Source organism: Coturnix japonica, unplaced genomic scaffold, assembly GCF_054131305.1.
Source record: "Coturnix japonica strain WE unplaced genomic scaffold, WE-NBRP24 Scf065, whole genome shotgun sequence".
Taxonomy (NCBI): Eukaryota; Metazoa; Chordata; class Aves; order Galliformes; family Phasianidae; genus Coturnix; species Coturnix japonica.
The window spans coordinates 265,588-277,900 of NW_028188968.1; the positions used below are offsets into that span (position 1 = coordinate 265,588).

The 12,313-nt window shown below is 51.9% G+C and overlaps 1 protein-coding gene across 1 annotated transcript; it reads right to left on the reverse strand.

Moving 5' to 3' along the window:
* Positions 1–3,550: 3,550 nt before the first annotated feature.
* On the reverse strand, positions 3,551–6,466 carry LOC146751679 (uncharacterized). Its single transcript, XM_085533871.1, has 8 exons — positions 6,372–6,466; positions 6,071–6,190; positions 5,421–5,544; positions 5,007–5,093; positions 4,819–4,923; positions 4,368–4,507; positions 4,123–4,190; positions 3,551–3,644 (listed from the first exon to the last, which is right to left on the reverse strand). The coding sequence occupies exons 1-8, from the start codon at positions 6,423–6,425 to the stop codon at positions 3,551–3,553; spliced, it is 792 nt and encodes a 263-aa protein (XP_085389997.1). The 5' UTR covers positions 6,426–6,466.
* Between the last annotated feature and the right edge of the window lie 5,847 nt (positions 6,467–12,313).

The window sequence follows — 12,313 nt, forward strand, 5'->3', positions numbered from 1 at the left end:
ATGATTTGAGAGAAGCCTTGACCCTGTTAAGAAGAGTTGGTGTGGAGGGAGGTGTCCCTGCCTACAGCAGGGGCATTGGAACTAAATGACCTTAAAGATTCATTCCATCCTATTGTTTTTCTAACCTTAATTTTGCTTGAAAGGTTTTAGAATAAATGAGATTCTGGTTTCCGTGAAAAGTGTTTGCAGGGAGCTCCATTGTAGCTAGTAAGTCTATCTTTAAGTTCAAAGGCAATAATGCATTTACCGTGTTGAAGAGAGAAATGAATCAGGAATGGATGATGGTTTAGAATAAAACATAATCCTACTTATTTTCCAAGCAAATATGTGTAAGGAAAAGATGCTGCACTCAGTTCTGGAAATACCCTGACAAATATATCTCTAGTGTTTCACAGCTGGAGATATCAAGATTGTTAAACCACTGGAAGATGTGGAAGTGAATGAATATGGGAGTGCATCTTTTGTCTGTGAGATTTCACACGATGAGGTTCAGAGCCAGTGGTACAAAGATGACGACAAGCTGAAGGCTGATGACAACATCAGAATGCGGCAAGATGGTAGGGTGTAAGAGGGAGATCTTTCTCCTGAGTGGGTTGTGGGTTGGAGATCAAGCAGAAAGGACATCTGAAATGAAGCGAAGAGGGTTCAGAAGGGAGTTCCCCTTTTGTTTTGGGACTGAGGTTATGGTGGAACAAGTGACATGGTGGGAAGCTTAGTGTGGGAAGTGTGATGCTATCCCACCATCCCACACTGCCAGGAGCAGGTAGGAAATGAGTGCAGTTATTTCCAAAGTGGGGGTGACCAGGGCAGTCAGTTCACCTCTCCAAAGAGGTTTTGTCTGACAGTGAGTGTGATCCTTCTGTCTCAGGTACTTTAATGGTGACGGTGGCCGCATTCGGTCAGTCCTTGTAGAAGCCATGTTTAGATTCCACTTTGGTGGGGATGTGGATGTGGGGGAATGGGTGGTTTCATTGACATGAGAGAACAGGCAGTGATGCTGTGAAACCAGATGGGTGATGCTCAGCCTGGCCATGTGCCTCAGAACTCTTTGCTCAAGGAAGCCAAGTATAGTTGTGGGTTTGCTCTCAAGAGCACAGTTTGGTAGGGATGAGTTGGAGGTTGGACTAGATGACCTTAGTGGTCTTTTCCAGCCTTAGTGACTCTGTGGTTCTCTGCTTCAGTAAAGACCTACTTGCTGACTTACACACGTGTCCAAGTCAATGATGCAGCAGAAATCGAATTTGTAGCATAAAGGGCAGAATCTCGTGCCCATCTTACAGTTAAAGGTAACTATGCTTCTGATGATGATTTCGCTTAAATTATGTTATAAACCAGCTAACATCCTTTGCTTTAATGTCAAGGAAGTTAAACACCACCAGGACCTTTGACAAAAATAAAAACTCCTACCTACCTACCTTTGTGCCCACAAAATCTCCAGCTTGTCTTTTGGGATTTACTTTTGCTAAGTAAAACAGATTATTTTCTTAGGAGGTTGATTTTCTACCTTTAGTCTTCAGATTTGTGTTTGAATGTTGAGGGATAAAAAACATAGCTTGACTTTTTCTTCATTTTCTCTGTCTGTTTCAGAAGAGCACAGGTTTTGGGTTTTTTTTAATATATACAATGTTAGGGTATATATATGATGTTAAGTGTGATAAAGAAAATGGAGACATTTGAGTTAGCACACTACTCAAGAGTTCAGTCCCCAGCTTTGCCACTGTTAGAATGGTAAGGGCAAGAACATCCTGGAAAAGGAATTTCTCCTAAGTTGAGTCATTACATTTGAGCTACAGAGACCTTTACTAGGAGAAAACTTGTTGTTCAGAGCTAAGTTGCTGTATTTAACCAAAGTATTTATCAGTGTTCGTGTTTCATTGAACCTCTTTTCCATTTTGTAATGCGAGGAGTTTGATATTGGGATGGGAAGGTCATGGTTTGATTTGGATGTTGAACTGGGAATCAGAAGATCTGGGCTCTCTTCAGGTTGTCAGTCTTATTGTCTGACTTCTTAACAACATTCCTTTCTTTCTATTATTTTTTAATGATTTTTTAAGGCATTTTGAGGTGATAGGTGTAGTGTTCATGTGCAGTAATGCTGACGTGAGTAAGTAGGGTGATAATGTAAGAGTTTTTTACATTCTTTCTAAATATCTGCTTTCTCTTGTTCCATCCTTCTTAAAGAGCAATCCATTAATCTAGTAAAGGAGCTGTGTGATGAGGATGTGACTGAGCCTGAAGAAGCCAAATTTGAATGCGAGATATCCATTCCTTCTGTGAAACCTCCCAAGTGGTTTCTGCGTGGGGAAGTCTAACAGGCTGGCAGAAACTTGATTATGCAGCAAGAAGGACAGCCCTCCCGCCCACGTGACCGCTACTATCCAATCACCGTCTCCGCCACCCCCGCCCCTCGTGGTGCTGTGCTGTCCTGTGGTGCATTGTGCGGTGTCGGTAAGATGGCGGCCGTGAGTCTGAGGCTCGGAGACCTGGTGTGGTGAGTTCAGTGCGCTGCGCTGCGGGCGGAGTGCGGTCCAATCCCATCCGATGGAGTAGAAGGACGCTAAAGCCAAACATGGGGCAAAGCAATGGCAATGGCACCTGCAGCACGGACACCCCGCAGCTCTGCCCGGCCCCGCACCTTCATAGATGATCCCGCATCCTCCCCGCTGGGTGGGCGGGGAGGAACGAAAAGGGACGGGATGGGGATGGGATGGATGGGGTGGGATGGGGATGGGATGGGATGGGATAGAGATGGGATGGGGATGGGATGGGGTGGGATGGGATGGGATGGGGAACGGGAGGGAATGGAAAGGAACGTAAGGGCTGTGCCAGCAATGCCGCCGCCAGAGGCCGCCCAGGCCCCGACCACCGGGGTACCACGAAGCCACGGCGGCTGCTGGGGCCGCTCCCTGCACAGCGGCTTTGCCCCCAGCTCCTGAATCCCCCGTCGTTGTGTTCCCCCATGAGCCCCTGCCCTGAGTGCTGTGCTTCAGCCTCAGTTATTGAGCCCACTGTTACTGCCTTCTCAAAGGGTTGCCCAAGGAATCAGAACAGCAGAGCTCCCATTGGGCCCAAGGCAGAGTTTTGCTGAGGGTGAAGGAAGGAGGAAGTTTCAGCCCTGGATGGACGCCGTTCTGTGCCCACAGAGGAGCTTTGTGCCCTCGATGCTGAAGCAGCACCCAGAGCTGGCGGCGGGTGCAGGACCTGAACTCAGAGCCACAAGGAAATCAGAACAGGATGCAGTCAGTGCTGATTGTCACTGCTTTGACTCGGCTTTAAGACTGTGCAGAGTCTCAGAAATACCCACAGAGTAACAATAAAAAGGAGCAGGGCTGGAAAGGAACAGGGCTGGTTTTAATTGTTGTTGTTTTAAACTGTCCAATCAGGCGATGGTGTTAAGCCGTCATGTCGGACAGGTCCAGAAGGAGCTCATCCACATCCTCAACGTCACATCAGTTTCTCCTTCCAGTTCTTCTGTGAGCTCCATCAGAAGCTCCTCAAGGTTGTTGTCTTCAGTGATGGCTGCTTCCCCCGCCCCTGTGCAGCTCAGCTGCTAATTTTCTGCCCCTTGTGAGGAACATGATGTAGTGTTGGATTCCTCTGGCTGTGCCATGGGGTCTGCATGGCTTCCTGGGAGCAGCTCCAGACTTGTGGGAAGGAAAAGAACAATCTACGTGACATTTCTGAGATGTGCTTTCAGCTCTGAGGTCTGTAGTTGACCCTCCCGCCCCTCACACCCACATAGGGATGGTGATTCGATTAACCTGCGGCTGCCTTTGGAGTTAAGGAAACCAGCAGGTGCCTTTTTCATCTGTTCAAGTAGAGCAGTTTGAGTCTGGCAATCAGGGGCTGGGCTTTGTAGCAGAAACACATTGCCACCCTCAATGCTTTGTCTGTAAACATGTCAAGAAATCTTCCTCTGCAAAATCCTGCTTGCTGGCTGAGGTACTTTTCCCCATGAACTCAGCAGAGGTTTTGACAAAGCAGTTTCAATGATCTCAGATGACCTCTTCCTTTGTTGCATTATGCCATGACACATCTCAAACACCCCATTTTCCCCCAGTGTGAAAGAACTTCTGTCTGATGGGAAAAGGGCATTAAGGAAGAACAAGTTGTGGTCATCACCTGCTTGGAAGCTTTATGACTTCGGTGCTGAGCACGGTGTATTCGGGCGGGACTGAAGCAAGAGTCTCCTAGGAAGAAACAAGACAGAGTATGAAGCACAGGTCAGAGTTTCCACAAGTACCTTGTGAGACATCTGCTGCCTTCAAGGGAAACAGAAGAGCTGTAGAACACTTGGAATTTCTTCCTTTTCTTCAAGGGCAATGTAAACCTTTCATATCCACTACTGCTTTTTCCACTGCTCTTACCATTGGTAGTTTTTTAGCTGGGGGCTCATCCGCATCCTCAGCAGCAGATGGATGAATTTCTGCTGCTTTTCGTTTCTGTCTCCGCGTTGGGGGGAAGGTGTTTTTCCAATCAATGGGCCTCACAGAGACCCTGCGCCCACCTAAAGTAAAAGGAAGAGAGAGCTGGTACTGTCTTGCTGCGCCTCAAGAGAGATCAAGTTCTCTTATCAGTCCCACCACCCTTCCACAAAGTTAAATACATTTGGCCAGTGGAATTGCAATGCCCTGTCCGGGATTCTCAGCCATGTTTTGCACACGGTCATCTCTGTGTACCAACAACGCGTACAAAGGAACAAAGAAACCCAATAGCTGCACTCAGTAATAATCCAGGGCAAGGAAAAGTCTGACAGAGAGCAATGCAAAATGACAGCACTGCTTTTCTGAGGCACCGTAACGAGTTCCTCGTGCTCACCTTTAACTCTTTTCTTGCAGGGCGATTCCCCCGCTTTTCCCTTCTCCTCCTCCGACCGTTTGCGTTTAAGTCCAGCCGGGCCATGGGAGGAAACTGGGATGTCAACTGCAAAGAGTCCCGGGAAAGAACAGTCAGATCTCAGTAGAAAAACAGAGCATCAAACCCAGGAGCCTGTTGAGTATCTGTACCTCTCTCTGGTGCCTTGTCAACCTCTGTCTGGTTCCCCAGACTTGCTGCAAGGCCGCTCTTTGGAGGAAGGCCACTGGTGTCAACTTCTGGCAGAAAAGAAACAAGGAATGATTGATGAGCGTCTCTTTGGGGGCAGGTTTGAGCACAGTCAACCACAAGCTTCACATTTTCAAGCACTGTTTGTTACATTTGCCTTCCGCTGCCCAAATGCTGTGCAGTCAGCACAGACCTGCAGTGCATCTTCCTCACTCCAGAAAAAGCCCAGCGCTGCTCTGACAGCCAAAGCACAGACGGATATTTCACTATCACGACTCTCCCCTGCCACCCCAATGAATGGTGACATGCATCCCGCACCCGCTCAGAACTGACATTCAGAATTGAGCCTTTCATGCTTCACGCCATCGGACACTCACTGTGGCTCAGCAGTGCAGTTGGTCTGTTCCCACCGCGTTCCTTCAGGTGACGAAAGGCGCAGTGTGGTTTCTGGCAGCCTCCGGGCTGGTTCTCCCAGAAGCAGGGAATCAAACTGCGCTGCTTCTGCAGAGAGAAGGAAAGAAAGGGCCATGGAAACGGGCACATCAGGTCTGCAGGGAGATGCCGCGCTCCAACAGCCATCAGAAACCATTGTGTGGAGCCTTAGCTCTGTACCCTCATTTCCTGCCCCTCCTTTCACTACTCCAAGCAGCCAGAATGAACTGCTCTGGAGAAATCCAGGATGGAGAAGGCCCGATAGGGCACAACCGAGCCCTGCTGGCAGGAGGGCAGTGCCACTCTCTCCTACCACCCAGCTCCAGCAGCTTTAGGAGGCTGAGCAATGCGAGCTTTTTGCATCTGGGGAGAAAATGCTTTTGGCTCCTAATGCAAACATCTCCCGCTGTGATATACCTAAGGCACTGAATTCTCTGCCTTCTTTACCTCCTCCCAGTCCCCTCTAGAAACAGAAACCAGTAAGATTTTCACAGCAAACATATCCAGCCTGCAGAAGTGCATTCAGCCCAACCACAGCCATGAAAAGTGGTGTTGTAGACTAAGCTGGAAAGCACATCTTTAGGCAAACACTCACATCAATCCTCATGTGACGGAACTTGCAGTTACTCCTCGAGCAGCCGCCCTCCATCCACAGTCTGCAGACTCGTTCGCTCCCCAGAGCCGCTTCACAGTGGCGGAAGGGGCAGCTGTCTCCCTGCAAGCACAAGGAAACCACAGGAAAATAAGAGCACAGCCTGAAACATGTCCATGCCATTAGCCCAGGCTGTTAGCAGCGCTATGAGGGTAACATCACCAGCAGGTCTCCCCTGCTCCACCACTTTCTCTTCAACATGAGGAAATGGAAGAAAACCCAGGCAGAAGAAAGTCAACCGTACCTTAGTGCAGGTGGAGTAGAAGTAGAAGTAGCAGTCGCCTCTTTGCTGAGACATGGTGAAATTCTTAGAGCCCGTCTGGGTTATCTCCAGAGGAATTCCCTGCTCTTGCAAAGAGACGGTTGTGCTCGAACTGCTTGGATCCCCAAAGAGTCCTCTCGGACCGGAACCCTACAGGAAGTGCCTACAAGGGAAGAATCATGAGGAATAAGCATTTTCCCAGCTTTCTTTTGATGCAGTTTGGGCTCTCGAGGAGGGCAATGCCTTGGAAGCAGCTGATTGCAAGAACTGTGCCAGCTCTGGAACCAATGTGTGTCTAAGTGCCATGACTTCCCCAGCAAGTGCTGTTCTCCATCCCACCAGCAGTTATATACCTTGCAGCATACATTTTGTGTTCCTGCCATGAGAAGGACTCCATCATCTACCCTTGCTGCAGCTGCAGTGGATGCAGCGCTACCACTCACACGTTTGAGAAACCTCCAGTTCTGGCTTACCCGGGCACAGCTGCAGTTCTCCTCCCTTCCAGCTAACACACCAGTGCAATGGCTGGGCAACACTGTCAGTGAGAGCAGGTAGCACCAGCAGCCACCACCACCGTCACTGCCAGCCGGGACAAGGGCTGACACAGCGTGTCCACACTCTGCGCAGCACTCACGGCTCTGGCACTCACTGGTGGCAGCCGTGGCCCCAGGCAGCGCTTGTGAGCTCACTGTGCTTGTGATGTCACTGCACAGCCCACGGCCCAGCTCAGCACCTGGATCTCACCAGGACTTCAGGGGGTTCTGTTAAAAATGTGCTGGATCCGGGGGTCAATAAAGCACAAGTTGCACTCCATGAAGTCTGTGCTCTCCTTCCCTTCTAATGTCTAAAACAAAGGCTGGGGACCAGCAGCAGTTCTGCAGGGCTGTAGCAGCGATGCTCAGTCACGGCTTGAAGCAGAGATTGAGCACCTGGTGGGATGGCAGGGCCAACCCAGGGCAGCTCAGGCACATGCAAACCCCTCCCAGACATCACTGAAAGGTTGGCAGTGCAGGTGAGGGTGTCTGACTGGAGATCACTGCCTGCCTGAGCCCTTCCAATGGTCAGCAGTTTTTTCCTTCCTTTCTGTGCCCCACAGCTGCTGCACTCGGGCTTATCCTCACCTGCTGCAGCCCAGGACTTTGATACCCCATTATCACTGCTGTGCTTTCCATTGCACTGCAGCATCACACAGGGCAGTAATGGCAGTTCATCATCCTCACCAAAACGTGTGACAGAATCTCACAAGGAATCAATTTCCCCTGCAAACAGCCACTCGGAAGGGCCTCCATTGAGCTGGGAGCTCCTCCCCAGCCCAGCTGTTCTGCTCAGACTCCTTCCAGCAGCCGCCCAGCACCAAACCCAGCTCACCTTATTGGCCTGGTCAGTCCGGGCTGTGCCCAGCTCACACACACGCCGCAGCGGTGCCTGCAGTGGGCTCCCAAAGGATGATCTCCAACAAGGAATGCTCACAGCTCAGTGTCTGTGTGCAGTACGCTCACCAGAGCACCAGCTCTGCTCGACAGCTGGGGGCCAAACCCTCCCAACCCAGCAATGACTGTGACCTCACACAGACCCACATCACTGCTGCTCTTTCATCATAAACACAGGCAGCCAGCACCTCCTAGATCCAATTGTAAGAGACCAACACAAGGGTCACCCAGTGGGGTTATCTGAAGTAAAGTAACAGAGAACTGAGGTGACTCTTGTCACAACACTGGGAATGGGGACCAAACCTTCAGGCCAGGTTTCTTGCAGTTAAGATTCCTCAGAGGGAGGTTTGCAGTCCCAGAGAAGCCCATGAGCTCCTCTGCACGATGCTCGGAGCAGAGCTGCCTCGTGATTCATCAGTGCTCCATTCCATAACTAAGTACATCTCAGATGAAATAATAATATTTCATGGTCACTTCTTCCTTTCTGTGAGACAAGCCTTAAATGTGTCTTTTTAAAGTCGTCGTGCACCGAATCTACAGCATGCTAGCAATATAGGTATAATGACATCACATAGAATGGAGTGTTTGCAGGGCTTAAGGCCGTGAATCACGGGTGAGATGTGATATTCCCACTGCAATGATGCTTTTAGGGCAGGTTTAAGTGCCTTCCGCTTTGTGTAACGTGGAGTCTGTAGGATGACAATAATGATTGTGGAATCACACTCATCTTTGAGCTCTAACTCACATCCACGTCAGGAGCCTTCCCAAAGATCAGGCCCTGGTTTGCCTGCCCTGCTGGGCCCAGCTCAGTGCAGGACAGGAGATGGATTTCTGCTGTCCCTGTGCTCAGACTCCAAAGCCCAAGATAAGCTGCAGCTGAGATCTCACAGAGCACTCTGAGGTTTCTCTGCAGCTGTTTTCTGCTGCTGTTACACAGCACGGAATAGCTGGGATCCCCCAGGCACTGCCCTCGCACCAATAACTCCATTGTGCTCAGGATGTGCCAATGTGCTGAAGTCAAACTGTGCCATGTGGGTTTCACACAGATCGAACGCAGGCTGCAGATCTGCTGGCAGCCCTCAGGAGCTCCCCTGCCCTAATCCCACTCTTGCACTCCTTCCCTTCGTGCTCTTGTGGCCTTTAATAACACCGTGACACCTGACAGCCTCCTCCTGTCTGTAAGCTGTCATTTTATGCAGCCGTTTCTCTTCCGTTTACCCCCCAAACTGAAGATGTTTCCCTGCAGTGAATAAGCGATGAGGTTCTTTTCACCTCTCCTTGGACAACTTCCTTTATTGTTTTTTCGGAGCATTAGGGACTCTGAGACCCTGGAGTGTGTCCAGAGAGGAGCAATGGAGCTGAGAAGGGCCTGGAGCTCAGTGGGGTCCTATGGGGGTGACCAAGGGGACGGCAGGCAGCCAGTTTTCCCTGTTTTTCTCTCTGGATCCATCCCCGCCTCAATGGGGCCATCAAACCCTTTTGCTGCAGAACCCGCAGGCACTTCACCTTGAAGGATCATTACCTACATTGAAACTACTGTTACATGCAGGCGCACAGGAGTGCCCTGGTTTTCACAGGCTCTGGGCAGGGACGTTCAGGTCTGGAGGCGTTTGGGGCATCACTAATTGAGCTGCAAAATGAGCTTATAGCTCCTGACTCCTCCCATCCAGAAATATCGCTCCTATATCGGCCCGCGCTGCCGGAGCTCACGGGACTCGGCTCCCCGCCGCCGGGATTGGGTGGTGCGTGCAGGGCTGGGGGTCGGGCTGTATTGTGCTGTTGTGTTGTGTTGTTGTGTTGTGTTATGTTGTGTGTTCCCGGTGTTCCCCTGCCGCTCTCCAGCTCGGCTCGTTCCGGCCCCGCATCGTTCTGTGACTCCCCCCCCCCCCGCCCCTTGGCGGCTCCATACATGCACACGGCGGCAGCGCGGCCCGCACGGCGCACACGGGGATGCCGCAGCTCCGCCCCACCCCACCCGGCTGCAGCTCCGTCCGCTCAGCGCCGCGTCTCGGTGTCGGGGCGGCGCCGCGCGGCTCATTGGGTCCCGTTGGCGGGCAGAGCGCGGTGGGTCTCGGCAGCGGCGGATTGGAACGGAGCGGATCGGAACAGAACGGAGCGGATCGACGCGGGGCGCAGCGCATCGCTGTGGGGCTGGCACGATGCTGGAGATCCAGCTGGATGATGGCGGCGTGGGGGGGTACCCGGGCAACGACTATTGCTCGGGGTCGGTGATGTCGGAGCGGGTGTCAGGCCTGGCCAACAGCATCTACCGCGAGTTCGAGCGGCTCATCCACTGCTACAACGAGGAGGTGGTGAAGGAGCTGATGCCGCTGGTGGTGATGGTGCTGGAGAACCTGGACTCGGTGCTGACCGATAACCAGGAGCACGAGGTGGAGCTGGAGCTGCTGCAGGAGGACAATGAGCAGCTGCTCACACAGTACGAGTGGGAGAAGGTGCTGCGCAAACAGGCCGAGGAGGTGAGTGAGAGCGGCCCAGCGCCAACGGGGCCCGGCATCCATCTTGTGCGCGGCGCCAAAGGCCGGGGATGTGATGCAATGTGATGCGATGATATGATGCGATGCGATGTGATGATGTGATACGATGTGATGTGATGTGCTGCGGCGGTACCCGCATCGCAGGCCGCGCTCCCGGCCCCGCTCCATCTGCTCCGCACAGCCCGTGCGGAGGGGAAGGGGAATGGCTGGGAATGGCTGGGAATAGCTGGGAATGGCTGGGAATGGCTGGGAATAGCTGGGAATGGCTCCGCGTTGCTGCGCTGCCCCGAGCTCGAACACCGGCTGCACGGGGATGACTGGAGGATTCCTGCCGGTTTCGGGTTTAAACGCGGCCCTCAGATGGTTGATGTCTTCCCTGTACTTCCCCTGCCCTGGAGATGGTTCCCTGTCTGATCTCAGCGGCCTTTCCCCGGGTGCTGCGGGTCCCGGATCCCCGGGGCTGCGGCAGGTGCTGGGAGCGGGCGGCATCGGGGCACAGCGCCTCATGCGGGGACAAAGGAGCCGAGCTGAGCGCGCTGCTCCGCACTGAGCGCTCGAGTCCGCCGACACCACCGGCATCTTTCTGGCCATAGGCGCGGCCGGGCGGCTCCGGCCTCCAGCAGGGCCGGTCTGCGACGTGCCGGACACATTGGTACCGCTAGAAGTGTAATGCTGTCGTGTCATCAGCATGTCTTTGCAAAGCTGCTGGGAAAGGAATGTATGCGTCTGTATTGGCTGTGTTTTAACACTGGGAGAGTAGAGGGTTTTTTCCGTCCCAGGAGTCTTGCTCAGAGTCGGGTTTTGATTTGCTTAGATGTGGTAAATGAAATCCCTTCATGACTCCAGAGTAAAGCGCCGTGCAGTATTTCAATGGAGGTGCTCTGGGTGCTGGATGGTGAGGACGTGAGCCCAGGACATTTATCGCCCTGTACTAATGCTGGTCAATTTGGGTTGTAGCCTTAAGTTTTAAGTATGTGTTAATAAAACTTACAGCTGATCTTTTCAAATTCATATGAAGGCAGGGAGGGATTGAAAAGCAATTCCAAGTGTGGGACTTCATTCCACAAGCCGGTATTTTGTAGCTTCTGAGAATTAAATACTTGGAAATGTGCTGCTGCTGGGGAGGAGTGGGGCTCGGGGCGTGGGGTGGAACAGCCCCATGGATGGATCCTGCATCTTTGGACTCGTATCTTTCTGCTCTCAGTTTACCAGGTACAGGGGGTGCTGCTTCCTGCTGTGCCTGCTCCTGGAAGCAGATGTGGTGACAACATTTACGTCCTGCAGGGACGCTCAGACCCACAGCATGGTGCTGTTGGCAGATGTAAAAGCACTCTGTCATCCTCAGGTGCATCTGAGCTGAATGGGCAAAAAAGTATCTGCATAGGGCCTTGTTAGCAGAAAGGAATAGATAATGTGCTTCTATGAGAACAAATGGGTTTTGCCCCCTGTGTAGCCTCTGCTATCAGCTCACGTGTGTGAGATACAGCTGTCATTCCCTTTGTGTGTGACCAAAGCACACCATTACCTGCAGCAGTTTCCTGTGTGCCTCTTCCTGTGCAGTGGATTACGTGTTATGGAAGTGAAAATCTCTTATGCTACAGAGAATTCTGCTGTTCATCAGCTCATTGTAAGCAGAGAAATGCACCCCCCACCAGAGCACGCCTTGTACTTCTGTAGCAGGGGAAGCCCATCTCCGTCCCTGAGCAGCACTCGGCGCTGTGTGCTTTGCCTGTCCTGGGTCTGCAGCTTCCAGCCCCACCTTCAGTGGGGGTTCCACCTCCAGGAGCGATGTTCAATCCCTTGCTGTTGAGTTCTTTGCGTGTATCAATGATCATTTCAACAGCTGCAGCAATGCTGGGGAGCTGGGAGTCGGTGATCACAAAGTAATTTGTTCCTGTATTGCAATATCATGTCATGGGCGTCTGATTACATCGTTAGTTTATTGATGTTAAGTGAACTGAAACCAGCAGTGGATGTTATTCTCTGGCATAAAAGTTGT

What these genes read in the sequence shown, in the direction of transcription:
- LOC146751679 (XM_085533871.1), bottom strand. Translation starts at nt 6,425, where the DNA reads ATGTCTCAGCAAAGAGGCGACTGCTACTTCTACTTCTACTCCACCTGC. An exon ending in AACTGCACTGCTGAGCCACA is followed by an intron (nt 5,094 to 5,420) that starts GTGAGTGTCCGA and finishes CTTTTCTGCCAG; the next exon opens with AAGTTGACACCAGTGGCCTT. An exon ending in GTCATAAAGCTTCCAAGCAG is followed by an intron (nt 3,645 to 4,122) that starts GTGATGACCACA and finishes CCTTCCCACAAG; the next exon opens with TCTGGAGCTGCTCCCAGGAA.